The following is a 17569-nucleotide window of genomic DNA, read 5'->3' as shown; positions in this document are numbered from 1 at the left end:
ATATAGTCCCATTTCCTCACGCGCTCATTCGTCCTTTATAGCCCTCATTTGATCACGTGACCACGGATGGGCCAATGACAAGCCTTATCTGTTTCCTCCAACCTGTTACAATGTAACATCCCCTTGAGCGTTGAAACTGATACAAATGCACGCGACAGCTGTCTGTTGCTGATCCACGCTTTTGCATTTCACCATGACTCCAACGGAAAGGATGGTCTTTAGCTAACAAAAAACCGGATACAGGCACGAAGGTATGTAACAGACCGGCACGTGAGCCCCAATGTTAGCCTTTGCTTTTAGCACAGTAGCATTAATGGTTAGCTAGCTGAGAGATGCACCGCAAGAGATTAACCATATAGTCTATTAGTTAATTTATTGATCCGTTCTTTAAATTGTTTTACTGTGTATTTGCGTCTCGGGGTTGTTTTGAAGCGATGCGCGTAAGGGCAAACGCTTGATCTGCAAAGAGAGAAGACAAGCTGCATTGTCCTTCTCGTGGGCTGTAATGTAGGCTGTGTTACTGCAAATAAACCACCGTTAGACATTTATTTCTGCGATTGAAGCAAAAAGCGAACAGATGACCTGCTGAAAACAAATATAATGTGATCTTATGGTAAGTATTTTGAAAGCGCGCTGTTAAAGCTTGATAACGTTGTTATTACAGAGTCAGTGCCCCCTTATTAACAGTGTTTTATTTGTTGTTTGTTTGTGTAGGATGCATTTATCCTCCAGTGTGCAGAATATACACACATTATTCTCTCATGTGAATTTTTTATTGTTTAGAGGTTATTGTACCTCTTCAAGCTCACACAAAACAATATAGCTTTTCTCTCTCTCTCTCTTTCTCTCTCTCTCTCTCTCTCTCTCTCTCTCTCTCTCTCTCTCTCTCTCTCTCTCTCTCTCTCTCTCTCTCTCTCTCTCTCTCTCTCTATATATATATATATATATATATATATATATATATATATACTACAACAACATATTTAAGCTACATGATATTAGAAATACAATAAAAGAATGAACGAGAAAGGATTTTACAATCTTTATTAAACAAGTAAAGGGATGAATCAGGATTGTAACATGCTTAATTAGTAAAATAATAATAATTTATTTTTAAAATAACCATAACAAAATTGCATTGTCGTACACATCAAACAGCATAACAATTTTGATGATGATGATGATGATAATATCTTTTTTTCTTTTCTTTTTTTTGGCATGTTGAATATCAAATCCACTTCACTTGGTAATCAGGGAAGCAGTACATTACAAAACCAAATTTCTCCTATTGACCCTGGGCTGGAATTCATGATACAGTTTAGTCTGGATGTCTTATATTGATGTAAATAAACTCCCAAGCCAAATGTTTCCCATGATAGATATCTGCATAGATCAGTAGCTACAGGAACGTCACGTGTACTTGGTGGTTTCTAAGGAAGAGGGCATGTGAAGGGTCAGACACTGAGCCAGCAACAACAGCAAGACTTCTCTAAACGCTTCAGTGAGTGCTATGATTGGCTGTGGTAACGGTGCATCTGAAAGTCCATGTAAGCCTAACTAAACACATTCACTAAGACATTTAAGCTGTCATTTACAGTATGCTGAGAGGTTGTGGCTTAACAAGAGACATGCTGAGTAAACTGAAGCCTTTAAACGATAATTTCATGCTTTATTACATAAACCGTTGTCATTTAATCAACACAGTCATCAGAATAGTAGCTAGTGGTAAGTGAAACCAGTCGGTAATCTGGTTAATAAATAATGCATAATAATCAACGTGCAAATTTAGCACTAACACTAATCTGATATAAAGTATACAGTCCTTTTAGGAAACTCTGTTGGTTTTGAAAAGGCTTTGAAAAATCAGTTCAAAGTTTAGATGAAAGTGATCGCCGCCCTTTGATTAAATCCAGTGGGCAGCATTCAAGGATTTATCCAAGCTCGGACAGCTTTTATAAAGGGTGACAGCTGGAATATTGTTTGCAAGCATGTTCATAATGTTAATTTATTAAAATGCATTACAACGATTGTGAACACCCCGAACTGCAGGACTTAAGAATGGATCAAGGAACTTAAATGACCTTATAATACAAGACTCAAGCACCTTAGATAAGTTGTCTCTTTATATTGAAGGGTTGATCAGGATTAGGAAAAATCCATTCCTAATCAGATGAATAGCACGCACTGATTGACTAGTGTCAGGTTGGGTTTTTGGATGGCTCCAGGGGGATTCACTTTGTCTCCGTTGGATCAGCGTGTAAGGAGAAGTGCACGTTACAATGCAAATGAGTCTCATAATGCCACTCCGCTGTCATGCGTCTTCTCACTTTACAGTGTAAATTAGTCATGGTGTATCAAATGACTGCTAACATCATCCTGAACGTGCCAAAGATCGCTACAGAAACACAACGTTACTTGAAGCAGCGCTGTTCTGATACACTTGTGATTATTGTTAACAAAATAAAGAAATTAACTGAAATCTGCGTATTTATATATAACGATAATGAAAAAGGATATTTGCAAAGGCTATTTTTGAATTATTGGACTGTGACTTGTTATAAAATACTATTTCAGTATTTCATCTATACTTCTGCGTGTTACTCGCCGTTTCTCTGTGTTTGTGACATTTTATTAGTTATAAAATCGAGTGAAAACTTTATACATCGGCCATATTATAGTTTTTTTTTGTTGCAATTTGTACACTACACTCTATACTAAATAAACTTTGATTAAAATAAAATAAATCATAAAACATTCAACTTATTTTTAGATACAGGCTTTACTCAAAGTGATTATATTGACAAGTAGTAATGTGAAAATAGCCGTGTTATAGAGCAGGACGGTTACAGCCATTGCCATTCCAACCTGTGATTAAAGTAATGGCGGTAACGTGAGTAGTCGACTGTTGACACCTGATATGCAGTGGAGTGTAGGGTTAACAGACACGCTGAAGTTTCCATAGCTTCTCTGTGCATATTAGTATAGAGCAGGCTACATCAAATCCCTCTTTTCTTACGCCCTCATTCATTGTTAAGGTTTCCTGTAAAAATCCAGATGATTTGAATCTCTTTCTGCATCTAAACCAAAATCATGAGGCTTTATCTGTTATTTGTTTGCCGGTTTCCTCCACAGTCAGGATCTCTTTTAAATATGTAAAGTCCTTTATTCATACTTTCTTCATCTAGAGCTTGCTTATTATATTTGCCACTTGCAGTGATGCTAGATTCATTGTGTGACACTGCACCACACTTTGTACGTTTTCCTCCCACGAGGGCAATCTCCCTGGCAACCAGCCTTACAACTTCCTCATTTATGTTTACCCTGCCATTGTGTTGTGTCTAAGTCTTTGACACCGTGTTTGCTCCCACCTTTCAGTGTCGGCCATGGCAGCGGGCGTCAGCTTGTTGAGTGACCTGCCCTACTCCACCGGCAGCTCAGCTAACAGCAGAGAGTCCAGCACTGACATGGAGCCAGGTAATAAACCGCGGTTTCTGTACTTTTGGCTGGGAAATATTTTAAATGGTTAATGCACGGTCTATAATTGAAAACAGTTAAGGTGAGAAACTGGTTTTGACTGGTTTACTTAGAAACAAACCAAAAAGAATGAAAGATCATGAGGAAATTATTTGCATTGTAATTAACTACAATAACTACAATTTTAATTTTGTAAATTTCTAAAATTTTGTGATTTACATTTTCTTGGATATTTTAAAGCTGAAAAGAAGAACTTGTTTAGACTGCTATTATATTATAATAGTAATATTCTATTATATTATTCTAAATACATTCATAAAATGTAATAAGAAATGTTTTTAACAAGGTGACACTGAAGTAATTTTTTTACATTCAGCTTTGCCATCACATGAATAAATCACACATATATAAATATATATATATATATATATATATATATATATATATATATATATATATATATATATATATATATATACACACACACATATATATATATATTATAATAATATATTATTTGAGTTAGTTACTAGTCTTTCCAGTAATATGGCTACATTAACTTATCTAGACTTGTGGAGACATTTCGAAAATCTTTTGTAATCTTTCTCAATCTATTTATAAATGACTAATTACATATCAATTAGTCGGATTAAGTACAGAGATAATTCAGCTCCTTCAAGTAGGTTAGGTGAGAAAGGACACTACTAGCCACGGTAACCAAAACGTTCCTAAGCCTCTGACGTACGAGGAATCCACTTTTCTTTCATGCATCTTTAATCTTTAAGAGTTACATAAAATCTTTGTATTCAGCGGTGCAGATGGAATGCATTAGTTGAAAAGGTGCAATTCAAGTCTTATTATGTTGAAATGCATGCAGGATTATGCAACCAGAGCTACCTTTTTCATTTCCATAAAACACACCATCCTGTTTCTCTTCCACCTGCGACAACACACACAAGCTTCTGCACAGCCTCCCACTGACTTCGGACTTGGTCACCATGGAAACCCCCTTCAAGTGCAACTGATGAACCGGTTGGATTGTATCGGTCTCTCATGCCTCTTTTGTGCAGCTCGGTGATTGTGTAGCAATGATTCACTGCTCTGGGGTCAGCGCTCGCTTTGCTCACGCTGTGCTAAATGTAGTGTCAGCAGTACTTTAGACGGGATACGGGCTTGCTCTTCCCTGGTAGACGAGATCTACATGGGTTTTCGAAAGACGCGCCGGCACTCGGCTTCAGAGATCTTGCTGAAGATCTTGAGGAGGAGCCGCAGCTCAGCCGTGGAAGTCTTGACTTCTTCTTCGCAAAGGGTCATTATGGCACTTAGCATGTCCGAGGCACAGACTGACATCGCAGACCATGGATGTAATGTTTCGTGTTCTAGTTGGATCTGTTTAGTCTGAGGACTGAATTCTGAATCCTCATTTTTTTTTCATCTGTCTCTACAGTGAACGTCAGAGTGCCCACTGCAAAGTACACCAAGGTGGGCGAGACTTTGAGGCATGTCATCCCAGGACATATGCAGTGCTCCATGGCATGTGGTGGTCGAGCGTGCAAATACGAAAACCCCTCTCGCTGGAGCGACAAAGAACAAGCCATTAAAGGACTGTATTCCTCCTGGTAAGCTGTCTTCTCGCTCTCTTCTCAAACAGTGTGCATTGTTTGAAGTGAACATGTCAGATATTTAGCAGAGTTGAAACCGATTTATTGTACTAGTTCCAAACAATTTAAAACTAATTATAGAATATTAATTTAATTCTCAAAAAATGCTTGTCTTAAATGGTCTGTCCATTACATTTTATTTCAACTTTTTTCATCAAAGCAGTTTTTAATACTGATATGGCAAATGACATTATTTTCCATCCATTCACCAAACTTGTTCGTCCATGGTCAATCAATAAATTGATTTAGTTTAACTTTATGCAATTTTTTATCATTTTTTGCCCATTTCATTTTTATTATTTAGTTTTTTTATTTGATTTATTTTAAATTTTTACAAATATTGCTTTTGAAACTGACATTGCAATAAAGAAATACAATTGCTCACTTGCACATTGTCCTCATTTTGTAATATTTTCATTATTGTGGCCAAATAATTGATCTCGATTAGTGAAATCTAAAATAAATGTGTACTGTGTATTATTATGTATATGTAGATATACACACATACAGTACATATTTTGAAAATACTTAGTAATGGTAATATAAATGTAAGTATATACATTTATATAATTATATTCTTATATTTTATATAAATATATTTAGTATATAAATAGAAAAGTTTTCTTAAACATATACGTGCACATGTTTGTATTTATATACGCATAATAAAAATACACAGTACACGCACATATATGCAAACAAAAACTGCTATTAATCGCGATTAATCATTTGACAGCACAAATTTGTATTAATGTTATTGAGTGAGATATTTTGTTGATATCTAATTCATATTCTGTTCACAGGATAACTGATAACCTGTTAGCCATGGCTAGACCTTCGACTGAAATCATTGAAAAATTCAACGTCATTGAACAGTTTCATGCGTATGTTGTACTCCATGGCAAGCTACAAATAACCGATTCTCAGGATGCACCACGCACGGCTTTGCTGATGCTTAAACTTACTTTCCTCTAGGTGTGGCTTAAAGACAATAATCAACTTGCAGCGTCCAGGGGAACACGCCAGCTGCGGCAGCACTCTGGAGCCAGAGAGCGGTTTCACCTATCGCCCAGAGGTTTTCATGGAGGCAGGGGGTGAGTAGATTACACACACACACAAATATACACCTCTTCGTCTCTCGGTAGTCAGGGGAATCAGGCTGGGATATATACGCCCCAAATCTTTACTGTTATCGCAGTAAATACTCAGCGTGTCGGACAAGCTAAAGAACCTTTTATACAGTATTTGCTTTCTATACATGAAGTGGTGGAGCTTGCAGGAGTTGTTCAGCTTTCATTCAGGTTTTGAGGCTTAAGGGGATTGGCAGCCCTTAACAAGATCTCCTGAGAGTGGTGCTCTAGGAAACTATGTAAGGCACAATTTCCGAAGAGCGCAGCATGTTGAAACGTGCACGAAACATCCCTTAAATTAAGAAAGCACTGATGAGAGATCTTCTGTGTTATATAATAAACATTCCCAGTTAAGAGCAGATTGTGGTTTTTTTCACATAAAAAAGACACAACATATAGAAGTGTTTGTGCAGTTATTGACCCTGTGGACTTTGGTGAATACCCCCTACAATGTCATTTCCTCCACAGATGATGATGGTGGTAATTACACAAACACACACACATATATCCTTAAATATAAAAAAAGATTGGAAAAGGTGATTTATTTGCATGCGGTTTTGCGCATAAGTTTAATTCATAACTTTGGATAGAAACATAGATAATGTGATTGGAAATGGCACAAACTTTGATTTTTATATGTTTTTATATATATATATATATATATATATATATATATATATATATACACACCATCTTTATAAAAAAAATCATTCTAAATTGTCCAGTGTAGTAATAATTAATCACAGATATAGTTGATATAATTTTCACACAAATGTTGAAATTTATTATTTCACATAGTTTTTTACTTATAATAATCATGTTTAATTGTTAATATTAATAGTTAAATATTAAAAACCTTGGTTTTGGAAAACAGTAAGACAATAAATCTTTAAATAAAGGAATTTGATGCCAAAACACAAGGGGAACAAAAATAAATCTTGTTCTTAAAAACCTGTTTACAGCCTTTGGAAAGCAAATAGCTAACAAGAAACATTTTTAGTTTGAACTGAATGTTTTTAATCACACCTCTTTGTTTCATCTTAAGAGACATACATTTGACTTTTTTCAGTTTATTTTTACAACTTCGGCTGGAAGGACTACGGCGTGGCATCTTTGACAACTATCCTTGACATGGTAAAGGTGATGTCATTTGCCATGCAAGAGGGAAAAATGTCTGTCCACTGCCATGCTGGACTTGGCAGAACAGGTCAGGATCTTGATTAAAAAAAAATGTAACTGTGATAAAATTACTTCAATCCTTATACATTTACCTGATTATTAACTACCCTTAATGCACATTTATCTTCTCTTAGGTGTCTTAATAGCATGCTTCTTAGTATTCACATCCCGGATGAGTGCAGATCAGGCCATTTTGTTTGTTAGAGCTAAACGTCCAAATTCAATCCAGACTCGTGGCCAACTGTTGTGTGTGCGAGAGTTTGCCCAGTTTCTTGTGCCACTGCGAAGTGTATTCTCGTGTGCCGAGCCCAAAGCTCACACTGTCACGTTGTCTCAGTACCTGACTCGCCAGCGGCACCTGCTGCACGGCTATGAAGCACGTCTGATGAAGAACATGCCAAAGATCGTACACCTGGTCTGCAGGCTGCTACTGGACATAGCAGAGAACCGGCAAACGGTGGAAGAGGAGGTGTTGGACATCCCAGACCTCACAGAAGAAGTGGAGAAGACGGTCTCGCTGCAAGCCCTTCAGCAGTTAGGGAAGGAGATGAGGGGGAAAGGGATTCCCATATCCTCACCTCGCTCTCCAGACCAACCCAGTTTGCTTCTTAAAGAAAGCCAGTGTGATCCGCCTCACGACCGGCCGCTCTGTAGCGACCAGGAGTTTGATGTGCTTTGGAGATGGCCGACGGTAGACAATACCTACAAGCCTCAGCTCATCTTGAGGAAATGTTTTAGCTATAGCGACTCCGCCTTGCACAAACTGGATTCCAGCGTGCAGGTGCTGCAAAGTCCTCCGAATGCTCTTGGCAGCAAATCGGGGTTAAACTTTACTGAAGTTTATGTGTCACAGAGCAGATTAGCTACCCAAACCCCCGACCTTCCGCCATCCTCTTTTACATCCGAAATCAACAACAGTCCCAAACATGGCTCTTTAACCGGTTCCTGTAGCTCCCTGGTACAATCCAAAAAAGTTGAAAGCCAAGCATCCTGCTCTCCTGTCTCTGTAAAACGGGTACCTCTGAAGGAGGCAAAGCGCAGCATGTCCTATGGGTTTTTAGGTAGGACCAGTGACAGCATGTTTTCAACGCGTCGAGGTGGCAGAAGTCACCACAGCCCTAACGACAACACAACCTCTGATGACACACAGCAGTTGACAGATGTTCCTACTCTGATGCTTCAAAGTGAACTCCCACCTGAGACCCGTCGACTGTTTGTGGCCAAAGCTCTAACGATGGACATCGATGGAGAAGACCTCAGGAGCACAGTCTCAATGTGGCAGGTGAGAGATTTTACACCAAAAACTGCATGATTTTTGGATGGATTTGGTCACAGAACTTCAACTCCATATACCGGTCTTCTATGACATGACCTTAGATATTAACTTTCAGTTGTTTCTGCAATGTCTATTGCCTCTCAGACAGAGCTGAACTCCCGTGAAGGTGCATGGGAGAGGTTGTGCACCGAGAGAGATCCTGTGGTGCTCTCCACGCTTATGTGGTCTTGGCTAGAACAACTCAAGGAACCAATCATCACAGAAGAGGATGTAGAGACTTTGGCTGGAAACAGATTCAATCCTCAACATGCTCTGAGTTCACTGGACAAGGTATCAAACCACATGAGAAAATATCTTTATAGCAGTGGCTCTCCCTCTTTCTTCAAGATAATATTCGAAAGCTATATACTATATAGCATATCGCAACTATTTGATTCTTTCTCTCATCACACAATGTAAACTGTATTAACTATAATGAAGACATGAAGACAATCAGATATTTAAACATTAACATCATGATTTTCTATAAAGCTAATTTTTGTATAGTGAAAAAAGAAATCGAAATTAGCTTTATTTTCTAACATTCATATGCCTCCACTTCCGAGTGAAGTCATATCTCAAAATCTAATGAACAACAGATTGATAGAATCAAGTCCTATTTTTGATAATGTGTTTCACTCAGATGTATGATACAATACTGAAAAAGGAGCTGTCGCTAGATCCATATAATCATTAATGTTAATATAATTAAGTGTAATTAATATCAAGATATATTGGGCCTCTTCTGGAAGTTTGCAGACACCCTGTAGTCGGCCCAAGCCCTCTGATTGAGAACCACTGCTTTGGAGTATTTTCCACCATCTAAATGTATATGCTTAAACAGCTGTTTGTCTTTTTATGTTTGTTTAGGGACAAAAGCAAACCCTTCTGTGTATTCTTGACTGTGTTGCTCATTTGCTTAAAATACCAGAAGAGGTTGAGAATGCCTTTTTCGAACGCACAATCAAAGCATTCACTTGGGTGAGTAACGGCCACAAAACATTTTCACAACACACTACCGGTGAAGTTTTTTTTTTTACTTTCTTACTTTTTACTAGCAAAGTTTTACTTTTTGGATTATTTATCCTAATTGTGTGATTCTAATCTTTGTCTAAACCAGATTTCCTCAGATTCAGAGAAAGGACAGTTAATCTGTAAGACTCTGAAAGACGTCATGATCCCTGTCCTCAGTGACTTAAGAACAAAAGCAACGGAGGAGCTTGAGCTGACCTGCCACTGTTCCCATGTACCCTGATAAAGGTGGCGGGAAACTGAAATCAGGAGTCTACTGTCATTTTGTAAAGAAACAAACCCGAAGACACAAAATAACAGATAGTTTTTTTTCTGTTTAACTTCTCATTTAAAAAATGTCTTTTCAGAGAACAATACTTACTGCCATACATGTATGTGCCACAAGGTTTTGTTAGGCTATTTTTCTAATTTGTTTTTTCTTAATAGTTTATTTTTGATACACAATATTTATTAGCTAAACTATTTATTAATACGTATATCATGTATTTATTTTTATGCTTTTGTTTGGCTCTAACTGAGGATTCTCATGAAAATATGTTTTGTCATATAACGCAGTTTGAGTAGTATAAAGGTAGATGTACTTCATTATTTACTAAACCAAATAATACCACTGTGCAACATCTCATTTTAAGATACAATCTATAATGTTTCTACTGAATGAAGCAAATTGACGGATTTGCTGATTCTTGCCTTTTTGCGATTTGTATTATAGGTTTCAAAAACGTTTGTATTTAAGGGACAATAGAGGACAACTGAATGCTTTCGTTCATAATGCAATGCAGTTTTCATTAAGAATATAGTTCATCGTGGCCTCAGCATAATCTGAGAATGTATCGATACAATTCCTGCTCAAACGAAGCAAAATAATACTCTGTAGACAGGCTTTTGCAGGATGCTTTTTTGGCATTATTTATAACTAAGCTGCTTCTTTAACTTAAAACGAACACATATAAAGGAATATGTACTTGTTTGTCAGGTGGTGTTTTAGTACTAGATAACTGTTGAAACTGACCTCATTTGTCGACTAAAACGTTATCATTGTCTTTTTAAGTGTCATGTAGCCAGCAGAATACACGTTTATTCATTCATGTTCGTAGAACTGTAACTTTTTTCTTGTCAGATTTAAGATTATTGTGGATATTCCAAAGCACTGCGTTTCTTTTATTTATTACATTTTCATTCAACCCTGTAAAATAAACATTATGAATGTTTGTCTTGTTAACATAATATTTCAACTTTGCCTTCATTAAGCAAGTTTCTTTATTAAACTAATACATTCTGTTTATTTACTTGTGTGGATCATCATTTCTTGAAAGGAAACATAACTTTGACGGAGGTGATCTGATTCAGCAAGCGCCTTGAATAATAATTCAGATCTTTCTGTTTCCTGCTGTAGTTTTAGTAAGTGTTACCCTGCAACCAACTCCACTATTTGAATAAGGCAAGATAATACAAAGTTTTAAAAGTACTTGGCATGTTTGAACAGCAGAACAGTCTTTATAAGACTCAGTCTTGTCTTGTGTGTCTGGATCTTTTCATTCAGCCTGTTCTGGAGCTGCCTTGCAGCCATAATTATTACCAGAAGTGCATCAAACAAACTAAAGTCCCAGCCTCATGTCCTGCTAGGTCAGAAAGTATTTTTCCATGCAAAGAGTGTGATAAATGGTGTTTCATATTGTAATTGAAAGGTATGCCAGATATGAAGAAGTATGTGCATGTATTTTGTATTTCAGAACAGAAGTTCATCTCTTTTTTATTTCACGTTAGGCTGGCCCTCTCTTTATGCTTTTACAGAAAATAAAAATATATCTTCAGAGATGAGTTATGTAGCATCTGTGGGGTCAAGTATTTTTATTTTTTACCGGTGATTCATAGATCAACACGTGCCAGGTGGAAAACACAAGTAGATATATACTTTAAGATTCTCTTACGGAGAATGTAAATGTGTTATCTCCCCTATATTAAGTTTCGTGCACAGATCACTTGTAACTTGAGCCACTGGCTGAAAAGTCTTATGAGTTTTGGATCTTTTAAAAAAAAAAAAAAAATAATAATAATGAGATAAAATAAGAAATCCATAAGTGCTTGATTTTATTTTGTTTGCGTCCTTCAACATTTATTTGAATATATTATATATATAATATATATATATATATATATATATATATATATATATATATATATATATATATATTATATATATATATATTGTCAATATATATATATATATATATATATATATATATATATATATATATATATATATATATATATATATTGACACATGGCACACTCTTCTGAAGCTTACTTAGCTTTCAGGGCTGTTTGCACTTATAGTTTTAACATACTATTTTATTTCAGTTTTGTTCACGCCTCTGCTCAGAGAAATTCAATGTTGATTGGTTGAATCAGTGAGTGTTTTTAATCCAGATGAGTAGCCTGGTATTTAGACATTAGTGTTTGAAAAAAAAAACCCCCGCAGTGATATACTTTCTTCATAAGCAGCTTTGAACTTCGAGTAAGATTTTGTATAGCCAAATCAACAGCCCCATCTGGTGGTTGGTGAATAAACAGCAACTTCACTCTAAAATTGTTAAAGAATAAATTGGTTATTAGAACTCAATGGACTCTATGCTAGTTAACTGCTTAATGGGAGATTTTCATGTAAAATGTAATGTCTCCCCCTCACAAAACTACTTTTTATTTATTCATTTCTTTTATTTGCAGTCTATAAACAGTTGTGGTAAAATTAATTCTATTTTACTGTTGTTTAGGCATATCACATATACATTTCTAATTATAAAAAAATATATCATTTTACTATAACCTGTTATGCATTAAACAATTAGCCTTAAAGAAAGAGCCTTAAAAAAGAGTTAAATAGCTATGTGCACCTGTTCTCTTCCTCAAGATGTAATTTTGTAGATGTACATTTTCTCACAATTTTGCTACTAGGCTATTGTTGCCAATCGGTCAGGTAATAGGAAATATTCCATAAATATCCTTATAGGCTATGCTATACAATATATATATATATATATATATATATATATATATATATATATATATATATATATATATATATATATATATATATATATAAAATCCTATCTCAAGAACACATAGGCCTACTAAGATAAATCTTCTGTACAAAGCACTAATTGTTTTGTCGATTAAAATAAAATGTAATTATAATTTCTATAATGATTTCTGTAGTTAGTACATATTTTACTTTTTTTTATGTAATCTTAATGTACCAACTCTCTCACATCCCGTAGCTGAGAGGGAGGTCCTCCTCCTTCATCCGGGTCCTGGAGACCCAGCACAGACGCTGACCGCGGGTGTTCATCACTATTAGCTATTAGCCGACTAGCCTTCAGCTTCCATTGAGGACACAGTAAAGGTATGATAGAGCGTTTGTTTCAAAACAGTCCCTTGTTTTAGCCAGTCATATCGATTCCGTTTTTATAACACATTCCTCTATTTTTCCTTAAGTCCGATAAACTTTACAAGGAGTTTCCATTTCTTACTGCATTATTTAAGAGCGATATGTAAACTAGCTCGCTGGCTAGTCTGTGAGGTACACTTATCCTAGCATGCTATCTGAACGGAGCCGAAATATATCACATGCTGCCCTCTGAAGATTTTAATAGTGTCGTGCATGTCCAGAAAAAAAAATCCTGTGCGGTTTCTGCTTCTTCGCGATATTTGGGCGAAAAATGTATTAGCAGGGTAGCCACTGGAGACCGCCATTTTTTATGAATCAAGCGAGGGAAATTTGAGCAACATACAAAGAGTTTGAGAGCACACTCTTAAGAGACCAAGGAGTCCGCCATAATAATGAAAAATATTTGATGCCTTTAATTTTTCCTCTGTGTAAAATAACGTTTTGGAATCGTAATACAAGTGTATGAGGAATCGTACTGAACACCGTGAGCTAGAATACAGAGGTCTATGTAGATCTTTTCAGTATATCTGGAGTTGCTTAGTGCTAACTGATTAGTCAGTTATATGTGATTTCTTTAGTAAATCAGTTTGACTCTCAGCAGTGACATTTCAGCTGCAAAAGCAAAGTGTTTTCAGCTATACACAGTGATGTGTAATTGTCTGCTGCTTTTCTGTGTCATGTCTTAGTGAAGGAATCCAAGGTAAGGTATGTTGAAAAACTGATAATATGCTCAACACTTTTTTTTATTTCTATTTTGTGCAATTAACTGATAGTCGGATGCAGTTTGAGGAGCTATGGTATGATATTGACTGGTGTTCTCAGTAACTTGTCAAAGATGAATATGCAGCGTGATTGTAAAGCTGTGAGTTTAATAATTTAAATTAATGGTTTCACTACCAGTTTTTGGAATGGATCTTTAACCACTCTTTACTTGAACAGTGCTCTTCTTTAACACGTTTCTTGTTTCCTGAGCTTATTTTCGCTCCGTACAATAACCATCTTAGTTGTCAGTGTTTCCTTGACTTAGGGGTTGCACTGCATTGCAGTTGAATCTGCTGCCCATGGCAAAATACAATCAGTGTTCTATTGACAATACTATTTCAACGTCTTATTGCGCTATTCTTCCTGACAACATGCAGAGATGATTGTACAATGCAGTATGCTGTCCGGTTTGTGAACAAATCATTCAACTGGGTAACAAATAATGTGGTCAGTGCCAGAACAACATCACGAAGGGAGCGCTTTATTATATTTGTATTTCGAATGCTTGTATATCATAACGCATTGTAATAAGTCAGGTAAAGTTGGAAGTACGTAACTTGAATACCAGTGGGTCCACTGTAGTGAATGGGTGCCGTGAGAATGAGCATTCAAGCAGCTGATAAAGACGTCACAATAATCCACAAGTAATCCTCCAGCAGAATAATACATGTTTGTAAGAAACAAATCCATCAAGGCATCATTTTAACTTTAAACTGTCGCTTCTCACTAAAAACATCATGCCATGATGCATAATAACACTTCCTTCAGTGAAAAAGGTCCACTTCCTGCTGTCCTCTCACAACATTTGCTTTGGACTGTTTTTACTTATTAACAGTGATTGCATATGAGTATTTTCAAGCATTTCACTGGAGAACGCAATATTATAGTTACAATATAAGTTAAAGCTGTCTTGATGGCTGTACTAAAGACATGCAGTTTGTGTATAACTTGCATTACTGGTGGATTATTTTTATGTTTTTATCAGCTGTTTGGACTCATTCTAATGGCGCCGATGTAATGCTACGTTTCTCCAAATATGTTCTATTGGGAAAAACCCATCTGCATCGTGGATACCCTTTGGGTGAGTCCATTGCAAGCACAATTATTTTTAAACGAATTACGGAATTACATTTCGAATGATACGCGTCTATAAGCCACCAACAAGATGGCTGAAAACAAGGCTTTAAGTGCTTTGGTTTTCTCCTGCCTGCCTGCTGTTACTGACGACATCTATCCCAGAGCCAAACTGGGCCCGAGTCCGAATGTGGCGGCATTTAATCTTGACTGAGATGTTAGTACGTAGCCAAGTCACACACAATGTCAACATGGCTTCCTGGTGCCTGAGAGGGTGCCAGTAACTTGGCCAGCCCCTCCATTTTGCTGCATTTGCCCGTGCTGTCTGTTTCAGTTCGAGGGAGCATTTTGTCTGGTTAGCGTCTTTTTTCTTTTTTTTCCCGTAATCCGTTCCTTCACAGTAACTCCTAATGATGTGCGACGAGAGCAGCAAATATTTAGCATCTTAAACAGTCGTTGTTTTTTTTTTTTTTTCTGTTGTTGTTGTTTGCTTTTTCTAAACTTAATTCAATAACCTTTTTGTTGTTCGCAGAGAGGCTGTGCTTTTGGAAGTGTGGTAGATGCCGATGCGAGAATCCTAACATGGCGGACGGAAAGGACTTCGGAAAACATCAGTTTGGTCACTTGTGTCACTATCCGGTTACATTACTTCATTTCCAGGTGGAAAGAAGGCGACATGTGCACCGTGGGATGAGGTAGTAGGTTGTATAGTTTTAGGGTCACACCCACACTGGGAGATAACTATACAGCCTACTGTCTTTCTCAAAGTGAGAACGGAGCTACGGAGCATCATCCTACGTTTCCCGATGTTTAATATCAGTGATGGCATGGTCACGGTATGTGCTGGCGAGCTGAAATGTTTTTGATTGTTAAACGAGATGGCGATGCTTGAGCAGTGTGAGGTAGTAGATTGTATAGTTGTAGGGTAGTGATTTTATCCTGTGTAGAAGATAACTATACAATCTATTGCCTTCCCTGAGGGGCAGAAATGCACACCAAATCAACACCTGTTTATCTTAGGGTTGTTTTTTTTTTTTTTTTTTAATCAAGCATTCATTTTTCCTTGTCTGATGTACTTTTTTCACAATTACAATAAAAGTATTTGCACATTTATTAGTGGTTTTCTGTGCTTGAAATAATATTTATGATTAGTATTAAGGGCTTCCTGGTTTAATGCCTATTTGTTAGTAGAAAAAGAGGTGGTTCTCGTCTCAGCATCATGCATTCGTCCTGGAGATGGCGCTCTTGTATTGACTATATACAGAACACATGGCTGAACTTGACTAGATAATGGTTGTATGAACGATCAATTTATTGTAAGAGGGTGTTTTTAAATGGGTAGTTCACCTTAGACAGTCTGCTAACTATAAGTAACTTTGTAACATGTCAATGTCTACTAACTTAGTAATTTGCAACTCTCGGAGTAAATTGTTAGGGTAGGTTTAGGGTTAGTAATGTTTCCGTTAGTTTCTGATGATCTGTATGTTGCAGACCCATTCAAATAAAGATATTAATCAGAAAGTCTACTAATTTTCTAATTACTGCTAGCTGACATGTAGTCGCTAAGTTATTTACTGCTAGTAGAATGTTGAAAGTGTTACCCTTAAACGTATGCTGGATTTGTTACGGTTCAGTTGCTTGTAGTTTCCACTATATTTTTATATCCCTGTATTGTCAATTTACCGAACTTTGCATACATTAAAGATCTGTAGGTAATTACTCTGTGGATCTTGTTGGGATGGATTGTTGCTTAGCAACTAGAAGTAAAATTTGCAATATTTAAAGCATCAGCCTCACTCCCCTGTTTGAGATATACCTGCATTTCATCCGAAATCTTGAAAAAAAAAATTTCAGCAGTTCACAATTTGAAATGTTTAAAAACTTATTAGATCTAGAGTTTGATATTTGGACGTGGATTTTAGAAGGTCGCACTATTTATTATACTTAGTGATTTCACACACTGTCAGTGCTACAGTGTTCTTTGGTAATCTAGATATGGATGAAAACATGAACTGGTACATATCAATGTTAAATTACAAGTATTACATTTAAAAAAAAAAAAAAAAAAAAAAGCGCCAGACAGCAACTGTTTTTATTTCTGTCAAACAGAATTACTACAAATATTTAAAATTCATATTACAAGATAATTAACAAAAATCATTTTAAAATAATTGTATTTTGTATATTGTCAGGCAAAGCAAAAAAAGAATGATTACTTTCTAACTTAAGGACTCGTTCTTTATTTTAAAGATAAGTTATGAATGTACCCTGATTTGTTTACGTGTAAAGATAACGTGAACTACTATTGAAGTCATTGCTTTTTTTAATCTAACTTTGTTTCATCCCTTCACATCAATAAACCTTACGCACTTTAAAAGTTTGTTTCACGTTTCCGTTTTAATATCTGCTGTCCTGTTCTTGGTCTCGGAGCACGCACGGCTCTTTGACATCTTTGTTTTGGAAGGTGGATAGATGAACACATCTCTCACCTCGC

General features: G+C 36.3%; 1 protein-coding gene across 3 annotated transcripts; it reads left to right on the top strand.

Moving 5' to 3' along the window:
- Window positions 1-104: 104 nt before the first annotated feature.
- Window positions 105-11076, top strand: ptpdc1a (protein tyrosine phosphatase domain containing 1a). 3 transcript variants are annotated; one of them, XM_043251261.1, is made up of 10 exons: window positions 105-251; window positions 3376-3474; window positions 4922-5093; window positions 5939-6019; window positions 6111-6229; window positions 7335-7472; window positions 7579-8726; window positions 8865-9050; window positions 9630-9740; window positions 9880-11076. In XM_043251261.1, exons 2-10 carry the CDS (start codon window positions 3384-3386, stop codon window positions 10012-10014), a joined length of 2181 nt encoding a protein of 726 aa, XP_043107196.1. In that variant the 5' UTR covers window positions 105-251; window positions 3376-3383; the 3' UTR covers window positions 10015-11076. The 3 variants fall into 3 exon arrangements, with proteins under 3 accessions (XP_043107196.1, XP_043107197.1, XP_043107195.1); XM_043251262.1 differs by lacking the exon at window positions 105-251 and adding an exon at window positions 417-613; XM_043251260.1 differs by lacking the exons at window positions 105-251; window positions 3376-3474 and adding an exon at window positions 4058-4838.
- The last annotated feature ends 6493 nt before the right edge of the window (window positions 11077-17569 follow it).

Source organism: Puntigrus tetrazona, chromosome 11 (assembly GCF_018831695.1).
Source record: "Puntigrus tetrazona isolate hp1 chromosome 11, ASM1883169v1, whole genome shotgun sequence".
NCBI lineage: Eukaryota > Metazoa > Chordata > Actinopteri > Cypriniformes > Cyprinidae > Puntigrus > Puntigrus tetrazona.
Note: the sequence above shows the minus strand (reverse complement) of the source record. Positions and strands in the feature narration are given on the sequence as shown.

Coding starts and splice junctions, on each gene's coding strand:
- ptpdc1a (XM_043251260.1), top strand. CDS start 4,676: ATGGGTTTTCGAAAGACGCGCCGGCACTCGGCTTCAGAGATCTTGCTG. Junction 5,094..5,938: donor AAAGGACTGTATTCCTCCTG/GTAAGCTGTCTT, acceptor TTCTGTTCACAG/GATAACTGATAACCTGTTAG. Junction 9,051..9,629: donor CTCTGAGTTCACTGGACAAG/GTATCAAACCAC, acceptor ATGTTTGTTTAG/GGACAAAAGCAAACCCTTCT.